The sequence below is a fragment of the Anabrus simplex genome, chromosome 1 (genome assembly GCF_040414725.1).
Source record: "Anabrus simplex isolate iqAnaSimp1 chromosome 1, ASM4041472v1, whole genome shotgun sequence".
Classification (NCBI taxonomy): domain Eukaryota; kingdom Metazoa; phylum Arthropoda; class Insecta; order Orthoptera; family Tettigoniidae; genus Anabrus; species Anabrus simplex.
In genome coordinates, this window is record NC_090265.1 from 866,256,836 (window position 1) to 866,283,141 (window position 26,306).

At 37.8% G+C, this 26,306-nt stretch overlaps 1 protein-coding gene across 2 annotated transcripts in view; it reads left to right on the top strand.

The window, feature by feature from the left end:
* The window catches only part of chico (insulin receptor substrate 1 chico), a 454,841-nt gene that overhangs the window by 120,132 nt on the left and 308,403 nt on the right, over positions 1–26,306 (top strand). For both annotated transcript variants that reach the window (XM_067136485.2, XM_067136486.2), the window contains exon 6: positions 14,301–14,443. In XM_067136485.2, coding sequence (XP_066992586.2) covers positions 14,301–14,443 — 143 coding nt within the window. The remainder of the gene's footprint in view (positions 1–14,300; positions 14,444–26,306) is intronic.

The window sequence follows — 26,306 nt, forward strand, 5'->3', positions numbered from 1 at the left end:
TAGCCAATGGAACACAAACATATCCGCAGCAGAAAGAAGAATTTTTGAAAGAAAGCCATCGTCCAACAATTCAGGGGATCTTGAAGAAAGGTGATGTGTTCAGGAGAGTTTAGTTTTTTTTTATTTTATTTTTTTATTTTTTTTAATAACAACTAACAAAATCAGTCACCCAACTGGTGGCTCGACAATCTCCATAGGGAGATCCCCTCCCACACCATGGATTTGGGATACCTCAACTCCCCAGGGCAAGCACTATTAACAAATTTTAAAAGAAAATGGAGAAAGATTAAAAGGAAAGTTTACCGGAGTTTTACCCTTGGGGCAGGAAATTTTACAGAAAAAATTCCTAATTATGAACATGAATGCAAATCTTACATAACCTAACCAATAATACAAAATTCATTACACTTTAAGAAAATATATACCTAAGGACACCTAATGTGGTCACAAACGACCATTTTAATTCCTATGCTATTAAAACAAACCATAATTAAAGTATAAAGTTACCCGAATAACTTACTGGCCAGTACAAAAAAAAGTGACATTTGCTTACGACTAAGATTTCTTATAACTACTAAATTCCTTATAACTAAAACACAAATGATTACTAAGGGATCAGTTCATAACTAGGGAATCTTTACTTGGGACAAGTGGACTCGGCTGATCGTCTTTCTCTCAGGGTCACTGACTAATAATGACACAGGGGTTAGGAATTCTAAAATTGTGCCCTCGAAATCTGGGGGTTAACTTGCTAATGACATGGTCCGCAGCACTACTGACAGGATGCATCTTAATATAAACCTGGTCACCCACAGACAGATTGTGCGGTCTTCGCCTCTGATTATAGTTACGTTGAATTTTAGCGTTATAAATTTTCAAATTTTTACGCCCACGGTGCCAAGCAGCACGGATCGTTTCTGGATTTGCGACGTCAGGAAGAAGTATTGCAAGCCGTCCCCTTCATGACCGTATCGATGTGTACAATCAACAAATTAATTTAAAAAACACCTAATCGATACCTTATTTTTTTTGCCTGGGGCAAAATTAAAAATACATTAGCACACACAGAACATGTTTCGACCACTTAGTGGTCATCTTCAGCTGTATGTGCTAATGTATTTTTAATTTTGCCCAAGTGGTAGGCAATAAGAGCAGATCTAAGATTTCGATCGACTCTTTCAGCATAATTTGGCCTCGGATAATATGGGGTAGTGGTTACATAAGAAATTGACAAATCAAAACAGAAATTACGGAGTTGTACAGCGGTAAAGGCTCTGGCATTGTCACTCACCAAAAATTCACAGAGTCCAAATGAAGCAAAGATCTGCTTAAAACAAGAAATAGTAGTGTTAGCATTAGCCATATGAATAGGCAACAGCCACGTACAATGCGAAAATGCGTCAACACACACAACTATGAAACGATGGCCGGTCCGTGACCTCGGGAAAGGACCAATGTAATCAATGAATAATCTCTCCATAGGGCGAGAAGCTTGCTGGGATGACAACAGACCTAGACGAGTATTAGGTGCAGGTTTACTGATATACTCTGCAATCATCTATATAACACCTGAAGAACCGTATCGCAAATTTATTCCTGAGCCTTGTGGTGATTTTTCTACCTGGCACAGTAACAAAGTCAACAGTAACTTAGAAGACAAAATACTGTGTAGTCGAAATACTTTGTCCTTGTGGCAGCCTCCGCATGGGGGAAGTTGTAATAATAATAATAATAATAATAATAATAATAATAATAATAATAATAATAATAATAATAATAATAATAATAATAATAAGTTTTGCAAGATTTGACAAGCGTATGGATTTCACCGTCCATGGATTTCCAAATGAAATGTTTTCTCTCTAGTTTTGAAAACACCGACATGTCCACCGATCGGGGATTCGTAGAAATATGTAAAGAGAGTGGAACCAAGTTAGCTGGAACGGCAAATTTAGGGTCCCTTCTACCACGGATAGGACAACAATGAACTCCATTCTTAAGAACATAAGATTTGACATTTTCACCAGACCTGATTCTATCAATAATAGCCTTTATTTTTTGCATCGTCTTCCTGATGTTTAGCGACATCTTTAAAAGGAAAAGGGGGATTAGTGAGAACTCCATTGACAAGGGCTGAAACTTGTTCAGGAGAGGGATCTGCAGGCTCTGATTGAGGATCAGAACTGCTAGGATAAAATATCCTATAGGAACTATCAGCCACAACGTTTTCAGTGCCATGAATGTGATGAGCTTCAAATTGAAAAGCTGAGATGTGTACTGCCCAACGCGCAAGACGACCAGTCCTTCGTGGCTTAGCCAGTACCCAACTCAATGCCTGATTATTTGTTTCAAGATCAAAGGGGAGATGTTCAAGGTACATCCTAAATCTTCCTAAAGAGAAAACAACAGAGGGGTTCCAATTCATAAATTGAATAGTTCCATTCAGCAGGATTTAGACTATGGGAAGTATAAGAAATTGGACGACGTCCCTCTTCAAATTCCTGAAGGAGAACACCAGATATACCTGTCGATGAGGCATCGGTTTGAAGAATGAAACGTTTAGAAAAGTCTGGCATAGCCTGAACAGAAGCGTTACATAAAGCAGATTTCAAGTCACAGAAAGCTTCAAATTGGGCATCACCCAACTCAAATTTAGCAATTTTTCTTCTCAAAGCACTTAATGGAGCTGCTCTTTCAGCAAAATTGGGGATGAATTTATGGAAGAAATTGACCATGCCAATGAACCTAGCTACAACTTTGACATCTTTAGGGGTAGGAAAATTTTTATAGCTGCAGTATGAGATTGATCAATAGAGACACCGTTGTCAGACATAATATGCCCTAAGAAGGACATCTGGGGTTGTGCAAAAGTAAGCTTGCTAGCCTTAAGGGTTCTTCAGATGATTGCGGAGTATATCAGCAAACCTGCACCTAATACTCGTCTAGGTCTGTTGTCATCCCAGCAAGCTTCTCGCCCTATGGAGAGATTATTCATTGGACAAGGTGCTCTTCAAATGTTTCACTGAAAATTACCAAATTATCCAGGTAATTATATACAAACTTGAATTTAATGTCTGACAAAACATTATCTAGTAACCGAGTAAGGACAGCAGCGCCTGTACTTAATCGGAACGGTACGCGTTCAAATTCATAGTGATTCCAATCAGTGGCAAAAGCAGTGAGGTGCTTGGATTCCTCAGCAAGAGGTATCTGATAATATGCCTGGTTCAAATCAAAAGTGGTAAAATTTTTGGCATTAGCAAACCAAGAAAAACAAGAGTGCAGATCAGGAAGAGGAACAGATTGGAGTACAGCTCTCTTGTTCAGCATCCAATAATCAGTGATGAACCTGAAACCACCCTGTGGTTTAGGGACAAGAAATATGGGAGAAGGAAAAGCAGATTTAGAACGACGTATTACACTATCAGCAAGCATTTGATCGATAATAGCCATAAGGGCTTTCGTTTTGGGAGTTGACAGCCGATACGGAGGAGAGTGAACAGGTATGTTTGTCAGTAACTTCAATTTTGTACTCCAAAACATTGGTTACACCTATCTTTTCGGTAAATACATCTGGAAATTTATCGCAGAGATTCTTAAGTTGGTTGGCATGATAATCAGGCAAATGATCAAAATCAAAAGCTTTAGGTTCACCCGTGTCTTCAGAAATAGCATTGACATGTCAAGGAAGAATAAGGGAGCGATTAGACAACTTAAAGATTCTAACGGAAAATTTAAAATGGAAATCATTGAACTGAAGGTCCAAAATCATACTAGTTTTGGCAATAAAATTTACACCCAAAATGAAAGGACAAGATAGATTTTTCGCAGCTAGCACTGGCATTGTCTACGTGAAATCATGGATTCTGATCTTGACATCCAGAAATCCAATTATATTCAAAGAGTTAGCAGTATGGCAGGTTAAAGATTCAGGTTTCAATGGAGGGAACTTGCAAACGGTTTTCATCGAGTTATACCATTTCTCACCCCTCAATGTGATGCTACTTCCAGAATCTACCAATGCACAGACAGGTCCATTATTTACCTCTAAGCATATGTAAGGTAATTTACAAAGAGGGATAGCAGAAATGCCACAGGAAATTAACCCTAAGTTCAGACTGGGACCTATTATCAACACAGAATTTGGTGAATCGTCCTTTAACCTACAGTTATAACAGACCAAACATGAAGCTACACTTTGAGGTCTGCCACAAGAATTGGCGGGTAGTTATCTAGAATTACTATTACCAGAACGCCCAGACCCGGAAGAATTGTGAGGGCACTGTCTAGAGAAATGCCTATTCCACTCTCAGTATTGACAAAAACTATTGGTGGAAGAGACTCTACCCACATCAGGTTAGGACAATTACACCGGAAATTTTCAGTGGTACCACCCACATCAGGTTTTGAATTGCCTAAGGACCCAATCTTTGGACAATTCCTCTGGAAATGTTCAGTGGATCCACAATTAAAAGTGTGACCTGTGCATCATCAAGAAAAAGACATTGAGAAGGAAAAAATTCATTGTCATTTTGATCTGTTTGACAAGAGAAAAATCAGTTGTGTGTAATATTTAAAACTATCAATATTAAGGTCTGTGAACAAAATGGACTCTGAAGAAGAAACTATTTTTTAATATAACTTGAAGAAAATTATTTGTTACAAAATATGAACTATTAATGATGTAAGAAAATTTGTACTATTGTGGTTTTGGTAAAACACGTGCAGTACATAACTTTTGGGGCAGTATGTACTGGCACATGGAGGAAATAGGTGATGTAATTCTAATTACATCAGCAGTTTAGAAACTGGCCACATAAGGTAGTGAATAGCAATTGGTCAGAATAACGACTTTTCCAATTGGCGAAAACGGAAATACAGGGAAATTCGGTGTTCCTATTGGCTACTTGTGATCGCAAATTGCATCCATCCCGCCTTGGGTCCTCAGTCTCTCTTGGTAAGCTCTAAATCTATTGTGTTTGATTTTATTTAGTTCATTCTTGTGTTTCGGCATTTTCTCATTTAACATAACTTTCCATGATTTAAAATTTGCATTTCGGAGTTTCCTCTAGATTCCCGCTTTCACCAATTTTGTCCGTTAACATTTTATTTTCTTATTTAAAGGTTTTATTTAAAGTATCTCATGTTTATTAACATTTCCTTAAATTTCTGCCTATTATATACTTTGGTTAAGTTCATTTAAATATTTTGATTTAAGTGCTCTAAATTGCCATCTACTATTGTCATTTATCTGCTTTGTTTTGATTTTGTAAACATTTTCATTTTGTTAATAATTAATAGTTTGAGTGTAATTATCGAGAACCTTTTCTTCTTCATAACGTCATACTTTCCCACGGACCTCAATAGAGCTCCTTCCACCTTCCAGGTTCTTCCGTAGTTGTCGTTTGTTAGACCTGCAAGTTATGTTTACCTCGCATATGGTTTGATTTTGCATATTTTGAAAGGTTAACCGTCTCATGTCCCAAACAAGATGTGAAGCCGCTGCTGGATTGAGATTTTTCTATTTCATTATTATTATTATTATTATTATTATTATTATTATTATTATTATTATTATTATTATTATTATTATTATGTGTAGACACGCTCTCCTACAAGATGCTATATTGGTAGCAATGTTTGTGTGCTTGTACACAATAAAATAATAATAAAATGAATTAGAAAAAAGTAAACAATATAGCAGCGGCTTCACATCTAGGCTTTGAAATGCGACGGTTGACTAATAAACACTCAGAAAGACGAGCGTTCAATTCTCCTTTAGGGAGACAAAGAATTTATGAAACAAAATTCCCACTTCTGGAGATGAACACGAACCTGAGGTTCACTCAGCCTATACTACAAATGAGTACCAGGTTGATTCCTGGGGGCGAAGGTGGCCAGGTGTAGAGCTAACCACTCTACCCCACCAAGTGCCGAGGTTACGGATAGTGGAAGCTTTACCTTTCAGCCCACTAGGGGCCTTCATGGCCTGTAGGAGACGACTAGTATATAAAACTATCTTTGACAGTCAACGTTAATATGTAAAATGTAACTGGAAAATTGAAATGAACATGCTAATGTATGTACCATAAGAAAAGATGTTACATTTTCCATGTTATACACATGTCAATTGTACAATTGTACGAATCATATTATTGTGGATGGGAGCTGTACATTGAAGTCTGTTGATCTGAGAAATCTTAAAAAGGTTTGCATATAGTTGTCCATAGTTGTCCACCGGAAAGACGAGATTTATCCCAATGTTTATAATACGTGCGTGATGCCAGTTACTACGTACAGTCTAGAAACGATGACTCTAAGGCAAGTGCTTGCAAGCTTCAGCGAACACAACGAGCTATGGAGCAACAGATGCTAGGGATCAGCCATAGGGATAAGATCCATTCAGAGGTCATCAGGAGAAGAACAAATATAACAGACATCCTGGAGAGAGTTAGCAAGACTAAAATGGCAATGAGTAGGAACATAAGCTCGACAAGACCACAACAGGTGGACCTCTAGAATTGTTCACTAGAGACCACAGGAACACAAGAGAGACATTGGAAGACCCCAGAAGAGATGGCTCGATAACATAAAGCTGTTAGCTGGAACACACTGGTTCCAAGTGGCTCAAGACCAAAGACAATGGAAGCATATGGAAGAGGGCTACATCCAGCTGTGGATTAAAATAGGCTAGAAAAGAAGTAGGGGAAGTAGGTAGTAAACAAGAGATACAGGTAACTCAATGTACACTTATACTGCAACCAGAAAAATGATTGAAACACTTGGAAAGGCACTCATAAATTAACTGCTGATGGAGCAATCACAGCACTGAAATGTCAAAACCCTTCTCTTATTGGACAACCTGTAATTATAACTTAAAACCATGGCCTCGGCGTTAAGCAGTAAATCCCCTGATCCTATGCACACAATGAGATGACATCCTGCTAATGCTCCATCACATGTTTGCTCGAAAGCACAAGCATGGAGAGTGGAGAGGCATGTAGTGCATAGCAAAAGGCAATGAACAGACAAATGGTAACTGCCAGGCATTTCACTGATCTCCCCCCTCCTCCCTCCAAAAGAAAAGTTTCCAGAAATTTAAAACGGGATATGCAAATATATGACTGAATAGTCAGTCATGAGTAAAATGTGTCTGTTGAAAGCTATAGCAGTAGCAAGAGTTAAAAATTACAGGTTGTAAGGCTAGCCGTGAATGACGTACACATATTTTACAAACACTGGTTTTTTCCACCTCCGATGGGCTATAAAAAAGACACATTGTCATAAGAAAATGATTTTATCACTGAAAGTTTAGGAGTCATACTTATTTTTCCACATAATCGCCAAAACGATTGAGGCATTTATCTTATCATGACACCAGTTTTCTGATGCCCTCTGCCAGTGAGGTGTGCATCTGTTCAGCCTGAGGTTCCATAAAGTCCACCAACAAGACACCTTTATGGTCCCTAAAGATGGTAGCCACTGTTTTCCTGTTGCTCAGTGTCGGTGTAAACTTTCTAGGCTTGTTTGCCGATGAAGCAGCCCAGTATAGTAGGTGAAATTGCCTACCCATACATGGGGTTAAGGAATCACCTGAGGAGGACACCTATGGGGCTGTCATAGACGTCATTAGAAAGAGAAGTTAGATATTGGCATGGACAGTATCAATAGATGTCATAGACTGGGAGGCCAGCATAGGACTACTGCCAATATAGTGGCCACTGAGAACATGCCAATAATTGTGAAGTTCCTGTGTTACCTTTAGCGGGACCAAGTCTGGCGGGCGAAGCGACTACTGAAGGGCATTAACATCATGGTCATGGAATCCCTAACAGCAACAAGAAAAGGGATTTTGAATAAGGCACGCGACACATTTGGACTGCGGAATGTGCATACACAGGACGGGCGTGACTGTAATTACACCAGACGGCAAGAAAATCACTCTCATCACTCCTAGGGATCTAATAGTTCTCATCAGGCAGTGTAGCGGAGCACAGAATTAGTGTCACTGAGTGAATGTGTTATAATAGGGCTGGTTTTAAAGTATGTAATAGGACTCTTGTTTACCACGAGTTTTAAATTTTACTCAAATAGTGTTAGTTATGTGCATATTTTCTTTAAATGTGAGTGTGAATGTGTGTGTGCAACAGTCAGCAGCCTCTTTTGGCAGGAGGCAGCGGTGAGAACCCATTGTTTCTGTCAATCAAAGTTAAACATAATCCCCTTGTACTGTTATCTCAACGCCCGCTACCTGAGTCTGGCTCCGGTCTGCAACCCCCTGTTGCAACAGGTCTCTTGTTGAGACAGGCTCTCTCCTCCATGCCACAGAGTGTGCAATGTTGCCATGTGAATGCGCTCTCTCTCTTCCTGCTCACATTGATGAAATACGTACACTTGTTAACAACAATGACATACATGCTTTTTGTATTGGCGAAACTTGGCTAAGGCCTACCATCCCGTCCGCCATGGTAAATATTAATAATTATGAACTCGTCCGCTGGGACAGAATGGATGGTAGGAAAGGCGGCGATGTAGCCCTTTATTTCAGAAATGACTTGAGAGGTAGAGTAATATGCACATCACAAAATGCCACTCAGCCGGGACCAGAGTTCATGTTCGTGGAGATCACCGTTAAAGGGATGAAAGTCCTCTTCATCGTAGTTTATAAACCTCCAGATATAGTGAACATGACAGAGTTGGAAGCTTGTTTATACAACCTAGTACCAACTTACGAACATATCGTACTATAAGGAAACTTAAATATAAACTTACTGAAAGAATCAGTTCTGAAGGACAAACTACTTTATATACTATTTTCCTGTAACCTTGCAATTCTCCCATTAAATCCCACCAACCATATATATAGCAATAATCACATTTTACACTCACTAACTGATCTAATCATCACTAACAATCCACAGAAAGTTTTAAATCATGGCCAAATTCCTGTTCCATCAATCTCAACACACGACCTAGTCTATTTTTCCTATTCTCTTCGCATACCCAAATACAAACGTAAGTGTACCACTTGTAGGAATATAAGAGTTATTAATCTAGATCACCTGAAGTATGAAGCCTACAACCTACCCTGGAATGATATTCTACTACTAGACGATATTGGCGCAAAAATAGACAAACTAAATTCCCTCGTTATTAGCCCATACGACAAACAGGCTCCCAAACGACAGTTGAAAGTGAGTGGCCCCCCTGCCCATCGTTAAATGATGAAATGAAGAATTTGATGGCTCACCGTGGTTCATGGTTCTGATGGTATAAACGTACCCGTAATGAATCCGATTTTGAAAACTATCGGGTACTTGGGAACAGAATTAAGCAAGAAATCAGAAATTTAAGTACTTAAACTGTCTTTCAGGTAAACTGAATGCAAGGAATTCCTGGAAAGAACTATGCTCACTTGGTATTGTAGAAGGCCAACAACAGCAACGAGAACCAACTGTTCCCGTAGATGAGCTTATTACATGTTTCTCTGAAGAACGAATCGCATTTAAACCAATCAATCAGGCAGAATTAAATACAAATCAATCAGCCGTCCCTCCACTTAACCGTCCTCAATTTTCTTTCCAAAAGGCACTAGCAACCAAATTAAAAAAGTACTATACTCTATTAAATCTAAAGCAGTAGGAGTCGATGACATCCCTATGCATTTCATACAAATATAATAGGCGCTATCCTCCCGATTATCACACATATATTCAATTACTGTCTCAGAAATGGGACTTTCCCTGCACTCTGGAAACAAGCCAATGTCATCCCAGTGCCTAAGATATACTATTCTAAACTGACCTCTGACTATCGTCCAGTTTCTATTCTTCCACCACTTTCTAAGGCTTAGAAACCATATCTCGTGGAGGTCACTCTAAAATTATAGACATTGAGAAGCAAGAAAGGAAAATTCTCTGGAAAATGTATGGTCCCATGAGAGAAAATGGAATGTGAATTAAGACAAAAACAATGTTACTCATTAACTTACAGGTTCACTGATGCCATGCACGAGAGATGCCTGAAATTCGTTGGCCATATCTATAGAATGGGCTGTGACAGACTCACCAAACGATTATTTAAAGTAATCAGCTAAAAAACAAAAACAAAAAAGTCAAAATAAACTGGCTGGAAGAAACTAAGGCAGACCTCCAAGAAATGAATATCACAGACATCATGGAAGATCGTGGAGCCTTCAGTACAATAGTAGCCGAGCACAAATTCACGGAGAAACCTAAAAAGAAACTTGGTAGGAAGTGGTCCACTGAACGCAAGATGCAACACAGTGCATTTATGAAGAGATTTTCGGAGGATAAGAAGGCGAAAGCATCAGGCCAACGAACAAGTTCAAACACGCTCCTTGAATTGGCATAATGAACAAAGAAAAAGAACTGGCCCTCTATGGCTGAGGCAGTTAGACGTCATCATTTCATCATGGAGCCCCTGGTTCAAACCTTAAATGTGAAATTTGTTCAGGAAAAAGCAGAGGTAGACCGGATTCTCTGGCAACTCGAATTTCCTCTGCTACATTTATTCCAGTGTAGTTTCATAATCATTCATTTAGGCCTAGGGAAGTGAGCCAGTTTTTTCCAGGAAATTAGGAAGTATTATATGTACTGGTAAGTACCTAAAAAAGGTGGGGAACATGTTATTGTTATCTACAATGCACAATGATAATGCTCTTGATCCTGACTCAGATGAGGAAAGTAATGAGGTGTGGACCCCTGCGGATGCGGACTAGAATACATCTACGGTATTCCCTGCGTGTCATAAAAGGCGACTAAAAGGGGCGCCAGGGGCTCTTAACTTCAGAGCATGGGTTGGTCACTATGGTGCCCTTAACTGAGTCATGGCATTGCTTCCGCTTACTCGTGCCAGGCTCCTCACTTATCTATCCTAGCTGACCTCCCTTGATCAACTCTTGTTCTTTTCTGTATTGATGCCCTTGTTCTGAAGATGTTCCTAAATTTACTTCAGCACTTAACTTGGTGGTGTAATGTCCCAGCTATGTGTCTATTCTGCTCATTAGAATTTGTTTTTGAGATCTGAATATTGACCTCTTGAGTGGACTTAAACAGTTGCCTGCAATGAGTACACACAGGCTGAGAGTAATTACTTTTGGCATTATCCAAAATATATCTTTTATTTGAGTTATGCTTCTCAGTACATGAATCGTCAGCAGAGGTAGATGAACTTTGGTTAACCTCACTTTATGTGATCACCAGCTGACCATTCGAGTGCTATGGCAACTTAGCACTGTAAGTAAATAAACAAATATGGCTTCCCAGACTGAAATATATACACCAACTCGAATAGATTATATCACAAAATAGGCTAATGAAAATACATATAACATAGTATCGTATAAAAATCTCTATAAATAACCACAATCACAATCCTGTTCTGCTGAAAAATACTTAAAAGAATAACTCCAAAAAAGATCACATGCAATATCCTTGGCTAATAAATTCTCCATGGCCATCTGGATGATAGAAGGTAAGATTGAACGGAAACATAGATGCAGAACCTCCAGAAGTTTCTCAGCATCCACAATATAGCAACTCTGATACAGGAAACACAAAGTAGGTAAACTTATTGCATAAGGTTGCCAACCTTCTGTGAGGAGACTGCTCCAGAAGAAGAAGGTTTTATACCTTATCTTCATTTTTCTCTCATGAAGTGTGTTTTATTATTCTGTTCAGGTAGTGTTCTAAATCTCGTGTGTTTTCATTTTTCTTCTCATTACAGGTTCTCTACAATTTACTGTTATTAATTTGACTATTACTCTGTTTACATTCTATAAAACTAAACCACTATTCTGTTTGTGTACTGGATATCCGTTTGCAGATTCTTAAATCAACATTTACCAAGCAAGTGGCCGTGCGGTTAGGGTCACGCAGCTGTGAGTTTACATCCGGGAGATAGTGGATTCGAACCCCACTGTTGGCAGCCCTGAAGATGGTTTTCCGTGGTTTCCCATTTTTCATGCCTGGCAAATGCTGGGGCTGTATCTTAATGAAGGCCACGGCCGCTACCTTCCCAATCTCCCACCCTTCCGTCACCGAAAATCTTTGATGTGTTAGTGCGATGTTAAACAAATAGCAAAAAATAAAATTATTAATTTTTTCACAGAGTGATTATGTTTAAATGCACTAATATGTAATTTGACTATGAATATTTCTTTTTCTTGACTGCATTGTATTTAAAATAGACTTTCAACATATTAGGTCATGTTCAGTACATATTAAAGAGATGTTGAATACAGAATAAAAATGGCTAACCAAACCATTAGTCCTTTCCAACAGAACAAATAAGACCTAGGCCAACATAGCTCACTTGGATAGAACATCGGACACAGAATTTGAAGGTTGTGGTTTCGGATCCCTCCGGTGTTCAATTGGCCATTTTTGCTCTCAACTTAAGGCGACACTCCAGAGACAAAAATCAATATTTTGGCAATTTTTTTTAATGACTGGAATTGAATTTCTTCTTTCTTGTCACAGAGGTTTGTTTTTTTTTTGTTTTTTTTTGCTAGTGGCTTTACGTCGCACTAACACAGATGGGTCTTACGGCGACGATGGGTTAGGAAAGGCCTAAGAAGCGGCCGTGGCCTTAATTAAGGTACAGCCCCAGCATTTGCATGGTGTGAAAATGGGAAACCACAGAAAACCATCTTCAGGACTGCCGACAGTGGGATTCGAACCCACTATCTCCCGGATGCAAGCTCACAGTTATTTCATTGAATTCAAACAATTTATCACTTGCCAGTCTGCACACAGCAGAAATGGGTGTGGCATCTGTTGATCTGCTTTGTTAGGTAATGATGTCATTGTCATGTTTCCATTCAATCAAATATGCCTGTTCTTTGCAATTACGCATCCATGAGATGGTCTAAAAGCCCCCCCCCCCCTCCCGATATCTTCAAGACTCAAGCGGTAAGATGTACCACATTTCTGCATGAATTTATAAAGCCTGTTACGGACTAATATTTCAGTACTTGACTGTCATTGAGCAGCATTTTCTGCTTGTATTGGTATTCCTGATGGTACTACAAAATAGTGCCGACAACTATTAAGTTTTGATATTCTTGTATGTTTAATCTTTTTTGTGGGCTCTGTGGTGGTAGTCAGTCTGTTTACTTTTGTGAAGTACGCACTCAAGTAACGTCTTGTAGTTGTGTATCAAGATACTGTTATTATTGAAAGACATTGTGCTGCAATAATTGATAGCTTGCATTCAAGGGAATAAACAATATGCATAAACATAAATTAGCCTTAGCTAAGCGATGAATTGCTGAACTTTTGATAGAAAGATGGGGATCAGCTATTACTGGACAGGAGTTTCCATTAAAGAAATCAGGGACAATAGGTCATGACATGTAATCGGAATCAGATTGTTCTCATCAGGAAAGTGTCGCATCAACTTCAAGCCATATAAGTCCTGCACCTATACCCAACAATTGTGACATGACAGAAACTACAATCCCCATAACTTCGACTCAGAAAAGGTAGCATTGTGAAGAAACAAAATGCAGGTGAATCATTTTCAGTTCTTTGGAGAAGGATAAGAAGAAGAGACAAGCTTCCAGTGTTACCAGTATTCGTACAGAAGCTGCTAAGAAAGGAAAAAGAGAAAGAAGGAAAAACATACGGTTCTGATGACTTTTAGGTAATGAATCAGGAAGAAAACGTCACTTGAACTTTGATTTAATTTTCCTGCCAATTGTAATTTTTACACTTAAAACCCATTTATCTCCCATAATATTCAGTCAAATGTAACAAAACTTGTATGGTATATGCATCACAGCTATATTAAGAAACCTGCTTATGGAATTTTTGATTGCAGAATTTTTGCAAGTAGTAGAGATTTTTAGGTCCTATATTTTAGAATGTAAAAATTACACAAACTTTAGTACAGTATATCTCCTTATATAAATTATGTACAGAAAAATTGATATGTAGTGCTTTTAAAAGACGTATTATCTACCTAATTACAAATTTACAAATTTAATTAAATTTCATGAAAAAATGGAATTAACAATTTAAAAGGATTCAAACTTTTTTTTTTTTTGGAAAAACTCTTAATTGTATATGAATGAAATGTTCGTGATATCTCTATTTTGATGTGGGTGACATTCCCACAAAGTTTTGTGAAAACCTATGCATTGTGTAAAAATATCTTTCTATCTCCGGAGTGTCACCTTAACATCTTTAATATGTACTGAACACGACCTAATATGTTGAAATTTCATTTAGAATAATGTAACTATTTATGAACGGAAAATTCTTTGATTGTTTTAGCTGATGAGCATTCGTCGATGTGGCCACTCTGACTGTTTCTTCTATATGGAGGTGGGTAGGTCTTCTTGTACTGGTGCTGGAGATCTTTGGATGCAGACAGAAGATACCAACATTGCTCAGAACATGCATGATTCTATCCTTAGGTGAGAGAGTTTCAGTTATGTTATTTTATTGTTAAGTTATGGTTCTCATAAGTCATAAAAATGTTGTAGGAATTCGAGAGACTCATGGAATGTAATACCAATATAAGATACACTAGCACGTAAAAGAACTCCTGTGGGACAAAATTCAGGCATCTTGGCGTCTCCGAAAATTGTCAAAAAAGTAGTTAGTGGGACGTAAAACCATTATTATTATTATTATTATTATTATTATTATTATTATTATTATTATTATTATTATTATTATTATTATTATTGTACCAGGAGGTACACCTCAACGCCGCGCATTCAAAATTAGCGCCTAAAGGAACTCCTCTATCAATCAAAAGTGAAAATAATAACACAACAAGTTGGAACTTTAATCAGAAGATGTCTCCACTGAAATATTAAGTAATTTTGTTATTGTGCGGTTTCCTAAACTGACTGAATTTCTCCTTGTTTTGTTTTGATATACATCAAGAAGTTTGGACATTTTTCCACAGATGGCACTACCAAAAAACTATGATCATGCACCCTGGTGCAAGGTGTAAGAACTTATAACTTAAAGAAGTTTTGTATTCCTAGGTTTTCCATAACTTATCTATGTTAATTTATTTTTGGGTTGGCAACCCTCCTTTTTTTCCTTCCGCCAGTTTTGAATCTGGCCAATCAAACATTTCTGTAATTATTTTTCAACCTATCACAGGCTTCTTGTTCGATTCTGAGTGTAACTTCGAGATTAACCAATTAAATTGAGAGGGTGTGGCTAGTTTAGTCTTGAATGATCTCGAACCTTCCCTGAGGGTTTATAAACTGCGGCTTTTCACGTTTTTGGCCAATTGATCGTCGTCTGAGTGTGTGTGTTTAAGCAGGAGGCGGGCAGCCTCTTTCGTCGGCAGCAGAACATCTATAAGGTAATGGCCGCATAAATTACATCTTTCTTGTGGCAGCTACCTCGCAGCTTAATCCAAGGGTAAAGTTCCAAATCTTTAGTTATGTAACTTGCTTTTCTAAAATGTAACTTTCTTCTGGCTAATGTAAAAAAAAAAATCATAAATTCTTTAACTTACTGTAAACCGGGGATAGAGAGTGATGTACCCTCTCGAGCTCCCCTTCATCGTGGTTTTGAGGTGACTACATTTTGTAACTGTTTTTCTTCCTTTCCGTAATGCATTCATTGAATTTTTATTCGTGTCACCTCAGTAGCTTGGGATTAGCTCCTGTATCTGTGGGCCAAGAGCCCTGTTAGGATTTTATTCTTCATGATCTAGGAGTGCAAGTGTATGCCTCCATTCATTTTGTGTTCGGGCCGTTCTTTTTAAACTGTTCTTTTTCGTAAAGGCCCTGTAGGTTGGGTACTAGATACCCCTGTATAAAACCTTGTTATTTGTAATTCTGAGAGTGTAAATTTTGAGGTAATATTGCCTTAAGCGGGCTGTAAGAAATGGAGAGCCGGTGTGCTCTTTTCAAAGTTTGTGATTGTGAAGGGTGCCTCTGGAAGGCTTGACATTTGTAATTGATGGAGCAAGTGCTCTTGAATTAGGGGATTTCTGCCCTTAACTAAAGGATTTCTTATTTTAATTGAAGTTCGGTAAACTGAATCTGGTATCTTTGACGTAAAATAGGGGCTTGAAGCCCAAAATTGTTAAAGTTCTGAATCTTGGATTTTCCTAGTCTTGTTTCAAGATTGCTTTGTACCTGATATATTGTCATGTTCACTCAGTGAAAATATTGTTAAGTTTGTTTTTGGAAAAGAAATATAGCCTTGTAAAGTTTTAACTCAACTTTGATATTGTAGATAGACCCATTCACCCCAGCACCTTCTTTAACCTCTTTCTGCTCCACAGGTATCTCCTTAACAATTATTATTATTATTATTATTATTATTATTATTATTATTATTATTATTATTATTATTATTACTTGGAATGAGGAGATAAAGGCTAATTTAGGAATGAACTCGATGGATGAAGCTGTACGCATAAACCGGCTTCGGTGGTGGGGTCATGTGAGGCGAATGGAGGAGGATAGGTTACCTAGGAGAATAATGGACTCTGTTATGGAGGGTAAGAGAAGTAGAGGGAGACCAAGACGATGATGGTTAGGCTCAGTTTCTAACGATTTAAAGATAAGAGGTATAGAACTAAATGAGGCCTCAGCACTAGTTGCAAATCGAGGATTGTGGAGACGTTCAGTAAATTCACAGAGGCTTGCAGACTGAATGCTGAAAGGCATAACAGTCTATAATGATAATGTATGTAATGTTATTATTATTATTATTATTATTATTATTATTATTATTATTATTACCAATTTGTGAGCACTCATCTCTTATTCTATAGAATTCTACTTTCTTCAACTTGACTGAGTTTGATTGTATCAGTTCTTTCTTGTGTGCAATAGTCAGAGGGCAGTTCTCTGGGTGATGCATGGGACATTCATACACATTCAGGTTGTTACGATTTTATTAGTACATTAGCACTTCCATGTATCTTAGAAACTTCGTACTAGGGAAGCTGATGACTGCATGGATGTGGATATCCGCGGATATCCGCCAAGTTAGTGTCTTTGGCGGATGCAAACTCTATGGCAGTACGGATAATTTTGCTGATAATTTCTGAATAATAATGAAGTTTATTGATTTTCACTCAGTTATACCCTTATTTTTGCTTGTGGTTAGGCGAACCTTGATATTGGTATGAGAGAATGGTGATATAAAATATCCTGGAGATCATAAAGCCGTAAATCTAACCTAAGCTAAACTGGCTCCTGCCCGCAATTAATGGAAGCTAGGAACATATGTCACTACGTCCGTTGTCGCAAGAGAAATCCTTCATGAACCTGTGACTGTAGAGGTTCTGTTTCCAGGTATCAGGTCTGTTGTGTTATGTTAACAGATCTATCCGTTTCAATACCTTGGGTGGTGTAATATACTGTAGTTAAATATTTACAATATCCGCGGATAGCCATGTGCGGATGCGGGAAGTCTGGAAGCAGAGCGGATGCGGATAATATTTAGTATATCTGTGCAGTTCTCTACTGATGACCTCAGGATCCATAGAAAAATAAAAAATTCGCAAAATTCCCTGATTGGGCACGCTGGAGGGTTTCAAATTTGGGGCTCAGCATAAGAATGGAGTTGGATATATTTATCCAAAGCGATAAAATATATGTTTTGTGGGCTTCAAAGTTTCCTGACAGTCCTAATTTTTATTCCTCTCCTCCCAAATCAAGATGGCGGCACAATCTGCCAGAAGAGCTAGAAAAATGAAATTTGGCCAAATTTAGCCTGTAACTGACGGAAAAATTCCAAGTGTTTAAATTGTTCACTTTTTACTCCCCCCCCCCCCCAAAATAATGAAACATTGAGGCAATTTTAATTATGGTGCAAACCTTTGTTTCTAGGAATTTGGTGGCTAAATGATTAAGTCTGTAAGTCGTATCACAAAGCAGATAGCATGATCTTTGTTCAATTTGGAGTGATCTACAATTTTGGTCCTATGACTTTTTGCCGTATCTCTTCCCCTTATACATTAGATTTGGCTGTATTTCTCAATTGTATGTATATTACGTGCTTTTTACAGTATATTTCATAGTTTGACATCATCAAATTCGACACGAACATTCTCCCACACAGTGGCTATTTGCGAACCAAATTCTATGTTTCTAATTGTCACATAAGTATCCGAAAAGTACTGCAGTGTGTGAAAACTTTACCCAAATTTCACTCTTGTCAACATTTCTAACTCAGTCTAACCCATAAATAGAGGAGAGGAAAAAATGTCATAGGTTCAACCATGTAGATCACTAAAAGAGGCATCTTATGGTGCAATCTGTTTGTTGATGTGACATATGGTTTAGCATCAGTTAATCTGTAAATGAAGGTCTACAATACTGTGAACGTGTATGTACTTTCGTATATCAATCTATTTTCATCAAAATCGATTTGTAGCATTGTAGAAAGGGTGTGTCTGCCATTATCATTAATACTTTACAAATTGATGGGGACTGTTGGCAGGAGGGGTGTCTGCAATTGTAATCAGTACTCTTCATATCGACTTTGACTGACCGTAGGAACGGGGGCCTTCTTCAACTCTTGAATGACAGGTTTCACCTTGACTTAGCTTTGCATTTACCAGTCACTTCACACAGCAGCTTCATGCAGCCGGATTCAAAATCATGTCTGCCGGTCACCACAACATATGACACTTGTCTTGACTCTAGACAAAACCGATATCTTGCACAATCAACTCGTGATAACTCCGCACAGTGAACTACTTAACCCATATCACTCACGAAGACAACTCCATTCAACACCAACAACTCAACTACAACTACCTGTTTGCAGCAGACCTGGTGATTAAGTTCTAGTGTCTTCGGAGTGCAGCCAGAAATTTGAATGTTCTAGTTTTGCCTTCCAGAAAATCCATGGTGAAACCAGATGGAAAACACAACAGAAGCAGAAGCCATCATATGCCCTCAGGCCAGATGCAAACTCCCCGGTTTTTGACTCGTTCATTCCTTCCATGAAATATCAAAGGGGGCTACAATAGGGCTGATGGTTGCAGGGCCACGTAACATTGTGTATTAAAACATACTATAAATTCTTGTTCAAGCATGGGACTCAGAAATATTTTACTTTTACTTGCTTTGAATTGTTTGATCCACTTTTCATGTGAATTATAAACTGTTATGGAAATTATTTTAGGGCATGATTTTGTACATTACATTTACTTCTTATTGCAGTAAATATCTGTGTTCATATGTGCAAGCAGTGTACAAAAAAATGTTGCAGCAGTACCCAGATACGTGTGGGGAGAGCAGAGTGGTTTTGGAATGAAACTGGACTATGGCAAGGAAGGGTGCTTGCTGTCTTGTGAAGAAGACAAAGGTAAAATATGAGGACAGGGAGCTGAAGGTAATACTGTTAGCAGATAATATTGTGGTATGGGAAGCAAACAGAGAGGAAATACAAGGGCAGCTCAACATATTGAGTGAGATTATTGAAAATTATGGAATGAAAATCAGTGTGGAAAAATGTGAGACAATGGTGTTGAGTACAGTAGAAAGGGAAGGGAATTATTAAAATAAAGGCGCAAAACTTTGAAATTGTGTGGGATACAGGGCTGGACATGGGATCAGTAAAAGGATTCAACAGGAAAATGCATTCTACCAGAGTGTGAGAAACCTGGTGCAGAGGAGGGAAGTACCAATGAAGTGTAAAGAGGTGTTGTATAAGATATACTACTGTCCAATTCTGACACATGCAGCAGAGACCTGAACTCTGACAAAATGACTGGAGAATAAAATCCAGGCAAGTGAAATTAAATTTTTAAGAAATATGATAGAAAAGACAAAGGGCAGAGGACAGAGTAAGAATTGAGGACATAAAGAAGGAAATTAGAGTGGAAATACTTTACCTTAGAACTTAGATTGTTTGTAAATTGAGAAAACACCCACACAACAGTATAATTAAAGAAGAATATAAAAGTTACTGCAATAGAGTTACAACCCTGAAAAGGACTCTCAAGAAGTTGTACTATGATAATCAATTTAAAAACAATCTACACAACACTAAACACACCTGGCAACTCATAAACGAAGTTCTTGGTAAACCTTCAAAGTCAACAATCAATATTACACGTATCAAGCTAGGGAATGAATGTTTTGAAGACAAAAGTGACATTTGTAATGCCCTGAATAATAATTTTATCTCAGTCCCTGCCACACTATCTTCAAATATTGTTCCACATCCTGAACATACTGCTACAATCAATAATCATCCTAATTCCCTTTTCCTAGAACCATGTTCTCTAGAAGAAGTGTCTACAATAATCAATTCTCTCAAAGATGCTCGCTCAGTTGCTAGTGATGGTATTTCCAGTAAACTTCTCAAAATCTGTAATCGAGCACTCTCTGGTCCAATATCTGAATTTATCAACTGCTCTTTGGCAAAAGGCATTGTCCCTGATTCATTAAAGATCTCTAGAGTGGTTCCTATACACAAACAGAATGATAGATCCGACCCTGGAAACTACCGACCCATCTCAATACCACCTGAATTATCTAAAATCTTAGAAACTGTTGTCAAAGTTAGGCTTATTAGTTACCTCGAAAAATGCAATTATTTTTCCAGATTTCAATATGGCTTCAGAGAAAAGGCTGGGGTGAATCCTGCCTTAATGGATATTATAATTGAGCTTCAAAATTATATTGATAAAGGTTACAAGACTGCTGGGCTGTTTATTGATTTAAAAAAGGCTTTTGATACTGTTAGCCGTGAACTTATGATATACAAACTGGAAAAGGCAGGTGTGAGAGGTCCCTCGCTGCTCTGGTTTAAGGATTTCTTATCAAATCGACAACAATATGTTCAGATTGGCATGAATAAAAGTGAGCTACAAAAGATCTGCTTTGGTGTACCACAAGGTTCCATATTGGGTCCAGTTTTGTTTCTTATATATATTAATGACATAGCCCTGTGTTCTTTTAAGGGTAAAATATCACTTTTGGCAGATGATACTTCACTGTTCTATTCATCAAGTTCTGAAGATGAAATAGTTGCAGATATCCAGCATGACTGTTATATCTTAGATGAATGGCTGAGAAAAAATCTTCTAACAGCCAATTACTCAAAAACTGTCTGTATGATGTTCGATAAATCACAAAATGACCTAAATGCAACTACAAATATATTATTTGGCACTACGAAGTTGCAATGGGTTAAAGAAGTTAAATATCGTGGACTCTGGACACCTCATATATTAAACGTAAAAAATAAAATCTCTGTCTTGGTTGGTATCATTGGCAAGATTAAGTACCTACTAACAATTGACACTCTTCGTCTAATTTATTTCACAATGATACAATCTCGACTTTCTTACTTGTGTTTCATTTGGGGCAAAGCAACCCAAAATAACTTAAATACTTTGGAGGTCTTACAAAACAGGGTTATTAGATTTATGTATGGATTTCATCAACTGTATTCTCGAAATAAAATGTACTCTGAAACAAATATATTACCTCTTAAGAAATTAATCTCATTAAACGCATCACTTCTTATTCATAACGTCTTGCATAACAAAATGTTCACCAACTCTGAATTTCCTAAAGTCACTGACATCCATTCATATAAGACAAGGCAAAAAAATAAATTACATGTTCATCAAAATTATACAACAAGGTTTGGCACTAAGGGAGTGCAACACTTACTAATATCTGAATATAACAGCATTCCTGACAACATAGCAATCATCTCTAAAACTGTGCCATTTCGTAATAAGCTTAAGAAGTACCTGTTAGGCACTATAAATGTGTAACAGTTATTTCTCTGATATTTTCATTTCCAAATCTTAAAAGTCAAAAAGTTGTTCCTCCTGTATTGTTACTCTGATGATAATCCACTTAATATAATCCTATCCATTAGGTAAATTGTGATACTTAAAGTATATGTAAAACCACTATTATTACTCTTTCACTTTTAGACCTTATGCGTTAATCCGCCATTGTTGTGATTATCTATGTATTGTTCCTCTTGACAGAGCTCTTGCTCTCTGGAACCCTATTTATCAATCAAATAAATAAAATAAAATAAAATAAATAAGTTGTAAGAAGGAAGGATGCCGAAGTGGATGGTGGAGACCCAGGCAGAAAGAGGGAGGGCAAAAAGAAGACCCAGACTTTAATAGTTGAAAATGATCGAGAATACTATAATTAGTAGAAACCGGGATTGGAACACAGTTAAGGAGAAACAATGGTGTTCAAATAGAGGAAGGTGGGAAGGTACTATAAACATTCCAACCCAACGGGAGCTGATAGAGAGATGATGATTGACATGTGTTGCATTGTAAGCTTTGGGAAAGCATTCTTTCTGATTACATTAGAGGATGTATGCAAAATTAATAACTGGTTCAATAGAAGTCAGTTTGTGTTTAGGTTATTCCACTGAGGCTCAACTTGTGGAATCCAGCAGGATGTGGTGGATGTTTTGTATTTGGGAGGTCAACTGGACTGCATTGCAAATGATCTATCTAAAATGTTCGACAAGGTAGATAAAGGGTGATTACTGGCAAAAATGAGGGCAATTGAACTAGACAAAAGAGTTACTGATTGGGTGGTTATATTTCTAGAAATTAGAACTCTGAGAATTAGAGTAGGTGAAGCACTATCTGATTTTGTAATCATTAATAGAATTCCTCAAGAAACCATGTACTTATATATGTAAATGGTATGAGTAATGAACTGGAATCTGAGATAAGACTTTTTGTGGATGATGTTATTCTGTATAGAGTAATAAATATGTTACAAGAGTTTGATGAATACAGGAAGACCTCAACAATGTTGTGAGATGGACATCAGGGAATGGGGTGAAAAGTCAGGTTGTAAATTTCACAAATAGGAAAAATCCTCTCAGTTTTAATTACTGTGTTTAGGGGGTGGAAGTTCCTTATGGGAATCACTAAGTACCTAGGTGTTAATATAAGGAAAGATCTTTTTTGGGGTAAACACAAAACTGGATTGTGAATAACGTTACAGATTTTATCACATGGTTATGAGAGGAGTTTAGGGGTTGCATTTGGGACATAAAGGAGAGCGCATTGTCATATCCTAGGGATTGGACAGGTTAGGCACTGGGGTCCAAATATATTTTTATTGCTTTATGTCGCACCGACACAGACAGGTCTTATTACGATGATGGGATAGGAAGGAGCTAGGAGTGGGAAGGAAGCGGCCGTAGCCTTAATTAGGTACAGCCCCAGCATTTGCCTGGTGTGAAATGGGAAACCACGGAAAACCATCTTCAGGGCTGCCGACAGTGGGGTTCGAACCCACTATCTCCCGAATACTGGATACTGGCCGCAATTAAGCGACTGCAGCTATCGAGCTCAGTGGGGTTCAAATATCAGATTGACCGCGTTATAAATCAATTCACAGGCACCAATATAAATTATCACACTGACACCAACATGAATTAATACACTGACACAAATTTCAACGTACTCTAATTTATTACAAAACAAAATTAGAATATACCATTTACAATTGATCACTTTACAACACTGTTACCTTCTTGATTATTTTCTGCAAGATATCAGTTAGTTAGTCTCCGAATCTGTCTTTAAGTACACAAATTTATATTCTACTTATAACTCTAAAAACCTTCCCTTATTCTTTGAAGTCTCTTAATCAGTAGATACTTAGCGTGGATGCTGAAGGCTTCTTTCTTCTTGCTTCTCTCTTCCGCGTTGGCATCCCTTGGTATCCTTTGCTGCTGCAGTGAGTCAGAACCTCCGCAGCAAAAGAATGTTTCCTGGTCTACTTCCTAACTGAGTTACTAAAATTCCAGCACCTAACTAAATATCGGTGTGGAACCTTGTGACTGTCCAACCGACTAAGTCACTCTTAAATTCGAGAACCTACTACTGCTCTAACTACCAAGCTCGATAGCTGCAGTCGCTTATATGCGGCCAGTATCCAGTATTCGGGTGATAGTGGGTTCGAACTCCACTGTCGGCAGGCCTGAAGATGGTTTTCTGTGGTTTCCCATTTTGACACCAGACAAATACTGGGGCTGTACCTTAATTAAGGCCACGGCCGCTTCCTTTCAACTCCTAGGCCTTTCCTATCCCATCGTCGCCATAAGGCCTATCTGTGTCAGTGCGACGTAAAGCTACTAGCAAAAAAAAAAAAAAAAAAAAAAAAAAAAAAAAAAAAAAATTCCAATTAATGTATCCTTATCTTTCCTTTCTAGAAAGATCCACTTAATTACCACTCACCGCAATCGCCCGTGTATGTAACAGTAGCACTATTCTCTGATTGGTTCCTTCGTATTGAATCCTCCCGTCACGTAATGTCACATGTTCCAGAACATTTTCGAAGCTTGCTTTGTGTCCCTCACTAAGCATACGTGATGTCAATATTGTGCACATCCACTATTACTACTTGACCTATGTCCTGATGTGAACTACGCTTCTTCCACTCTCACATGTACACAACATGTCTTTCAAAGTAAGATTGCATCACTGCTTGGCTTCCTACAAATTCAAACTCAATATAGAATATTCCAGATCTCTGCTTTTAAAATGTTAGCTTAGAGGCATTATTACTGCATACACCAGCATATTCTTATTTATGAATGCATTTACAGTTGCAATCTTGTAAAGCAAGTAATCTCAAACCATAGCCAACTCTAATGGGAGGGTCATCCCTTGGGGAAACTGTCCTTGTGACTTCTTAAAGGCTTGCATGCAAATTATCTGTAGCTGTGCATACATTATCCCGGATGATATCACCTTATACTGATCATATACTTGCAAAATAAGATCCTCTGTTTCTATTAAATATTGATTAATGGCAATCTCAATATCTAATTGCATGAACGTATGTTTTACCTGACTTGTTTCGTTTCCCAGTAACTCTTTTAGTTGCTCTAAATTTTTATTTAATTTTAATTCATTAGCTGTCGCGTCATACAAAGTATTATTCAGTGATTGTGGTGTAAACTTTACTACAATCATTTGTTCTTGCGCAAGCTTAAGCAATGAAAGTTGCTCACTCTCTAATTCTGATATTTTACCCTGATAGAAGTCTGTATCAACGTTGTCCAAAATTTCGAATAACGTTTTCGATAACGTGCCAATAAAATTAAATATACCTCTTCTTTCTCGTTTTACAGTATCTTTAGTAAACTGCTTCAAAATATCCCGTAATTGTTGTACTCTTTGTAAGCGACTAATCTCCATTTGCACCTCATGCTGGCAGGTAAAATTTAGTTCACTCTGTAGTTTGTAACATAATACCTGATTCTTTTGTATGTTTTTCCTAATTACTGTGTATGCCTCTGGTAGTTTGTGTATGTTAACATAAGTTACCAATCTCCATTCTGTGTAGACATATATCCGTGGAGTTTTCGCATAAGGAGTCGCCTGAAAATTCAATCCTTCCCCAGCTATTTTTCCTGAAAAATGCATTAAAATTACTACATAAACTATCCAATTCATCTTGAGTGTAATATATGCCTTCTTTTTCTTACGGGGTGACCTGTAAAGAGAAGTTTCTATTGTACTCCCACAGTAGTATATCTGTGCAGAATTTGCAATTTCTAAACTGCAAACACTATAACAGTGGGGATATTTTTACCAACTTTCCACATTCACGATATGTATAAGTGCCAGTATCACCCTAAGGAACGATTTCCATGCCGGGGGGGTTCATATCCCGTACGCGGTGTTGCCAAGAGCAGACACCATAATAGTATAGTTGTAATGTGAAGTGCAATAGAATTATTGTAAGGAATCAGCATTACACTTGCTCCGCTTACTCCGCTGCTCAGCGAGAAGCTAAAATTCAATCCGCTTTTCCCAAAACTCCACACCACGGCAGCTGAAAACCCATTTTGCATTGTTCATCCCTGTTGGGACAGTTATATCATTTCACTCTCCGTACACTCGTTTGCGGAGGTCAAATTCGTTCAACTTGATCCTTATCAGCAGCAAGGCACGCCGTGTTTACTAACATGAATGTTTGTATGTTGAATTATATACTAGCCATAAGCTAAATAAATAAATAAATAAATAACTTGTGCCGAAGGCTACTGTCTCTGCTTATCTGCTGAAATACTGTTATGTTAGCCTTGGCTTGTAAGAGTCAGTCTTTCATTCGGCCGTTCAATTTTCCTAATCCTTTTATTACTGTAATTTACTCAGTGAGCCCGTTCTCACTTCATACTACAGGTATAATTTTCACTCTTAAATGGGCTGGAGCTTCCCTGCACCAAAACAGCCCAAAATAAGACAAGAAGATAAGGTATTTATCTCCTTAGAACTTGCACTGTTACATGCACACATCAGATTATCACATCTCCCTA